This window comes from Mytilus edulis, chromosome 11 (assembly GCF_963676685.1).
Source record: "Mytilus edulis chromosome 11, xbMytEdul2.2, whole genome shotgun sequence".
Classification (NCBI taxonomy): Eukaryota; Metazoa; Mollusca; class Bivalvia; order Mytilida; family Mytilidae; genus Mytilus; species Mytilus edulis.
In genome coordinates this window covers 60,985,823-60,992,323 of record NC_092354.1, presented here as the reverse complement: position 1 = coordinate 60,992,323, position 6,501 = coordinate 60,985,823, and the positions used below count along the sequence as shown (strand labels likewise).

At 31.6% G+C, this 6,501-nt stretch overlaps 1 protein-coding gene across 1 annotated transcript; it reads left to right on the top strand.

The window, feature by feature from the left end:
* Nucleotides 1-284: 284 nt before the first annotated feature.
* LOC139494460 (calcium-responsive transcription factor-like) lies at nt 285-6,121 on the top strand. Its single transcript, XM_071282620.1, has 5 exons — nt 285-491; nt 1,093-1,218; nt 3,873-4,025; nt 4,325-4,542; nt 6,022-6,121. The coding sequence occupies exons 1-5, from the start codon at nt 285-287 to the stop codon at nt 6,119-6,121; spliced, it is 804 nt and encodes a 267-aa protein (XP_071138721.1).
* Nucleotides 6,122-6,501: the final 380 nt, after the last annotated feature.

Below are 6,501 nucleotides of genomic sequence, written 5' to 3'. Positions count from 1 at the left end.
TGTTACACCACTCACATACATGTATGAGAATACTTTATATCTAATGCATGTACATTGTATTAAGTAATTGTTTACTATAGATGTTATACAAAGTGATGAAACTTCTAATTTCAGTTTATTAACTTGCTTTATTTATTAGTTTATTTGCATTTAATATTTTATCACTTACTCTATTGTTATTTTTTTACTGTTTTGTTTATGTGATAACTCAGTTTGAAAATCTTATGACCAGCAAGACAAAATAGTCTTACATAGAGAGAATTAATAGTTAAAAATTTATGAGAATGTATTATGTCAACACTGAAACCATTGATCTTGTTTCAACAGACTACAAAGCACATCAGATTTGGTGGGAAGATGGAAAAGCTGATGACAGATGTAAAATAGATACTAATGGCTGTCCTTACATTATTCTGGGATATGATGTTAGAGAATGTCAGCATGGTCCTGACCGAAACATCAAAAAGAAGATCCAATATAAAGCAGAAAAAGTATTTAACGTAAACAAGGATTTGTATTGCAATCTTACTATATAAATCCTTGACAATATTGCATGTGTATTTGCGATTTCCACATACAAATGACATATGTTGCCATTAGATATATGTATTTTCAATTAATAAGCATAGTAGGTTGCAATTTCAAAATTATAAGAGAGTTTTTTGCCATTACTAACAATTCCTATCTGGTACCCGAAACTAGTTAAAGTCATTTTAAATAAAGAGACCACAAGCTTGATCTTTTTAAACCAGTCTTTACGAACTTGTTTGATAAATCACTATTGCCCCAGTTACTTCAGAAAGTGTTGATTATGTTTTTGGGTGAAGATTGCATGAAATGGTTGTGGTGGTCTTACATTTGGTCAAAGTTGCTTTGACCAGATTTGTGTTTGGTCTAAGCTCTCATGTATTCACCTTTAATATGCATATTACAATAAGTATTGTGTATCAACTCAAAGTGAAATATCACAGTTCATATAGTTTTTCAAAATTCCCTTTATTAAACCAATAGTACTTGCTAAAATATTTATATTGTATTGTATGGGAACATCAATACATGCAATAGTGGTATGTTAATGTCATTTTGTTTTAGGAAGAAAAGTCGAAAACTGACCATAGCTATGTTATGAAAGGCAGGACTCTGATTCAAAACACTAAAAAGATGATATGTCCTGCTAGGATAACCCAGAGACGCATTATTAAATTTCCAGGATACAGGGTTTGGTTTTTTTTTATTTACATTTTTATACTGGGATACAGTGACTTTCTATTCTTTATACAGGACTCGTCTCTATTGATTTTAACTGATTACTAAGCTGCCTGTTTAAGCTACCACCCAACAATAAACTTAGTTTCTTATATCTGATATACGATGCTGAGTAGTTATTTGCGTATTTCACAGTTCATTGTAATTATATAATTATAATAAGTTGTTAATATAAAATATGATTAATAGCCATTTACGATGACAAAAAATATAAGATTTTGAAAGAATGATGAATAATTAAACTTAGGCGTATCATTTTAAAGAACATCCCAATTGTGTAAAATGGTTTCCATGTCAATCAAGATGGAGGCTACTTAAAATTCAAAGAACAAATACCTACCTCAAAGTTCAAAGATCAATATTTAAAAAACAACCAGAGAAATCTTTTAAAAAACAAAATTTTGCAATGACAAAATGTATAAAACCTGAATATATAGTTGTGAAGAACACTTGATAAATGTGAAATGATTTGCTATAAAGTCATGTGACACGACCAGCTACGGCTGAGTTCAGTTTGATAACTTGTATAGACATCGTTATAAGTGACCAGTCCTGTTAGTATAGAAAGTCCCTGAGGGATACTATTTAAGGGGACAACCGTTTGACTATCAAATAACATAGAAGGCAAATTAAAAAAAAGTGCACTTTAAACCTGCAATTCCTTTAAAGCTGTTCGTGCTATTGTTCAAACAAAATATGGAATAATTTCAGTTGTTGAACTAGTTTTGAAAATTTGACTGAACTTTTTCTTATTAAATATGGTTCATGTGTGTTGTTTGTGTTTCTTATAGAAAGAGAACCCCAAGGGTGACTGGGGTATAGAAATATGGTCACTTGGTCTTCTCCCGACCGGCAGTAAAACGCTTGCCGAAGTGGGGCGTCCGCTTGGCTATGCGGGATGTATCAAGTTTGCAGTCACGTCCGGTCAGAAGGGGGACGTTAAATCCGATGCCTCGTGTAAAGAGAGTGCCACGCTCTTTGCACGTTAAGAACCCTTGCAACAACTCTTTGAGGGGTCCGTAGGGGGCCTGTTGCAAGGCAAAATTTCTGTCCCTATCCAACATACCCTCATGTTTCAGTGGCAGTCCAAATTGCCCCGACAATCATCCCAGATGGCCTCTATTGTATCAACCTACCTATTGTATTTATTGTGAACTTGTTCTCGTCCTGAATATGCATGAAATATTTGCCACTGGACGTTAAGCAACCAACAATCAATCAATATAGAAAGAGATCAGGTACTCTTGTTCATTCGTAAATTTTTCATAAAATACAAATCACTACACAGGTTATACATGTTATAGTAAGGTTATCTTATCTCGCATTTCTGATTTAATTAAAAGTAGCACAGTTTACACGTTCTAATGTCTCTTGGCTTATTTTGATACTTCCAAGATGTGTCAGGCCCTGCTATTGTAATAGCTGTTGATACTGACAGACCCCACACTGTAATAAATCAATTATAATGACAGTGTAAAAAAATGATTACCTGTAATCTTAAGAGACAAACTAAAATGACATATTTTGTTAATTTGTTTGCACAAATAATTTAGCCGAACGAAACCTTTGTCAAAAACACATTACAATAAGTAAGTTTTCCTTTTTAACCGTATTTTTGTGACAAAAATGTCGGATATTGATTTGGGGATGTTTGGCGGAGGTAACCAAATGTTGTACGTACATTTTCTCATGAACCGTTCAACCAAAGTTTTTAAAATTTTAATATGTAGTTACTGGCAACAAAATAAAGGTCAAGTTCAAAAAAGACGATTTGACTTTTACCGTTCAGTTCTTGAAAGATTGAAAAATGGCGTTTCCAGTCGTGTCCGTGCATTTACTCATGAACTGTTCAACCAAAGCTTTTCAAATTTTAATATGTTGTTACTTATGACAAAATGCAGGTCAAGTTCAATAATGTCGATTTTGACTTTTACCGTTCAGGAGTTATGGTTCTTGAAAGATAAAAAAATGGCGTTTCCATTTATGTTGTTGCATTTACTCATAAACCATTCAACCTAAGCTTTTCAAATTTTAATATGTTGATACTGATGACAAAATGGAAGTTAAATTTGATATTGACGATTTTCACTTTCACCGTTCATCAGATATGGTTCTTGTGATATTGCCAGGACACAAATAAATGTTAATAAATCCGGTTTGCTGTCGTTGTGACAGCCTCTTGTTTGTCATTACTCTGTAAGATTTATGAATTACCTTATTAATGAAATGGACCAGTCCAAATGTGAAAGACGCCATGTCAAGATGAAGAGATATTCATAATTTGGATTTTTCTTGTTTTATAGATTGAAAAAAGTATGTCTTATTGGATTGACGGTCCACATGGTCCCATTCATCAATTGTAATCGTTTGTAGGATACTGCTAATTAAAGATGTTTGCTACTCTTGTTTCAAAATAACAAGGTTTTTACTAGACTGTTATAAATTGATAGTAGATAAATAAAGGAATAAGAGGAGCAACCATCCTCAATTATTTATAGAAAACTGAATGGTTTTAAAGTTAATTTGGAAATTGGTAAAAGTAAAAGGTTTTATTCTATTTTTTTCAATCAAAGGGGAAATGCTCAATTGCTGTCTTTATTTATCAGTTAGAAAATAGTTCAAGTAAATGGAGAAGGAAGCAGACTGCAAAAACTCTTCGCAAAGCTTTGGAAGAGTCATCTGCAGATGTTGTGAAAGAAGAAGAAATCCACATGTATTATTCAACTGCAGATGACCATAAAAACCATATAATAGGAGAGGTATCAAAGTTGAACAGTTTAAAAGTTTTATATTTTATTAGCTCTACTAGACATTATAATTCCTATAGGTACTTATTTTCTACTTTTATTTCTTGGTTAAACTTGTATATGTTGAAACTTTTAAGTTCACACTATATCAACATGATACTAAGTACATATTTACTTTATTAAGGGAACCTTTCAATAAATTTCATGGTTCAGTGAAAAGGATGGTGCAAGCATGTTTTTTTATATCATAATTCTTTTTTAATATTTAGTGGTGATTATTCTGAATTCAAAAACATTTATACTTTTTACAGTTTGCTGGACTTTGTCAACCAGTTGGACCAGAAGTTAAGGCAAAAATTAGACAACTGGTTGGAGATGGGGTGACAAAAGTGTCAGAGATGAAGAGACATTTAAAAGTATTTGTTAAAAAAGAACTAGAAATTGAGGACCAGACCATACCTAGCCGTCGGTTTTATCCAACGGACAAAGACATCAGGAACCATGTGGATACAACGAAAAACAAATTCAGGTACATTTTTCTTTTAGGTTGATCAAGATTTTGAATCGAGCATAAAATTAATTATTAATGTTAAACTTAGCAAATCATTCTAAATTTCTGCAAAATGTTGTAAGGTCCAAAAAAATATATGTCTGTTTACAGTTACATGACCAACCCTCCTTTTGAGCGCTGACCCTAAGTCATTTTATTTGCAACGTAAAGTGAAAAATGAACTGAACTCGTGTCAAAAGTGAAGCTAAAGGTGCCAATAATATAAATCAATTGCCTAATACATCCAAATGTTCACAATCGTTAATATGATACAATGTAGCTGTTTTAGGAAATTCGTGACTCGTGTGATGAAATAAACACTTTGCCGCCATTATTTCTGACCAATAACAAAGATAAATAATCCAATCATTAAAAATAAGGGAAAACTACGCCCATGATGCATAAAAAATAAAATGAAAAATAAAACAAAATGGAAATACCGACTTACCTACCCTATTTTTTTTAAAAGTATGTAACCTTAAACAGACATAAATATTTTTTTGCCTATACATATTTAATTAAAGAAATCGTTAATTATTTAGCTACAAGGATAAAGACATAAATATGAAATATACAAAAAATTCAATAATTGGGATTAGAAACAAGAGCAGTGCTCTTATCGGGGACTAAACCTAACGGTCGCCCAATGCAACCAGGTTTTTCGGCTGGGCAAATATATTTATCATCGTCATTGCCCAGCTGGCGACAAATAGTATTTTGCAATGAATTCCATGTCTATCCTTTCCCCCATGATATAAACAAAAAAATGGGCGTATAAAAACTGTTCCAAAACAGAAAACCTGATTGTCTTATTAAAACGGTAAAATAGAACGGCAGATTTTTCATAAACCAGTACCAGGTCATTTTTTAAACAAAACCCAGTCGGACATCTATGCTTTTGATGATAAGTTATGATTTGACACATGTATATACGCCTTCACTAAACACTCTTTTTGAAAGCTTCTACAATTAGTTCATTATTTCATTACAAAAACTTGTAAACACATGTTGTTCTTCAAAGAAAAAACGAAATGCAAAATCCCTTAAATAAATACCATAATAGTATGATAACCAATCTTCGATGAACTAATTGAATATTATTTTTTAATAAACACTTATTCGAGGATGGCTTTTAGATTTGAAATTATATTTAATAATTTAAGGAAACAGTCCTATTGTCAACAGAAAGTTCTAATTGAAGGAAGACAATTTTTGGCGGGAAATCTTCAATTATCAGTACTATCAAATCTTATGATAAATTTCTGATGGCAGTAATTCAAATATTATAAAGTTATAATAATATCTTTTCTGTTTAAATAAGTTTGTTACCTCAAAAGAAGGTGATGAAATTTGTTTAATCCATTTATTGCATTAAAATGTCATATTCCTATGATTCTAAAGTAGTGTGTGCCCTGAAGGATACATCTATTTATTTGTATATGTTTTAATTACTTGCAGATTTTCCAAAGATGATCAGACTAATCTTGAACATTTAGTTCAAGGATGGACAAAGACATTTCCAGATGATAATTTTTATTTAAGAACATGCGTACAGTGAGTACTTAGAAATACAACATAAAAGTAAAGATTTGATTTTAGATAAATTTTATGATGTCTGAGCAATAAGTTCATTATGTTTGTTTATTTTGCTCACATGTTGTTGTCAACATAATGGAATTTAATGTGACTGCCATACAATTGATTGGTTTAGCTAGCTATAAAACCAGATTTAATCAACCATTTTTCTACATGAGGAAGTGCATGTACAAATTCAGGAATATGACTACCAGAGTTGCTTTCATTCATTTGGTGTTATTAAGAATTTGATTTTGCAATTGTTTAAAGGACTTTCTGTTTGGAATTTCCCTTGGAGTTCAGTATATTTGTTAATTAACTTTGTTCATTTTAAGCTATTTCTAGTTCCATTTCTTAACTTGG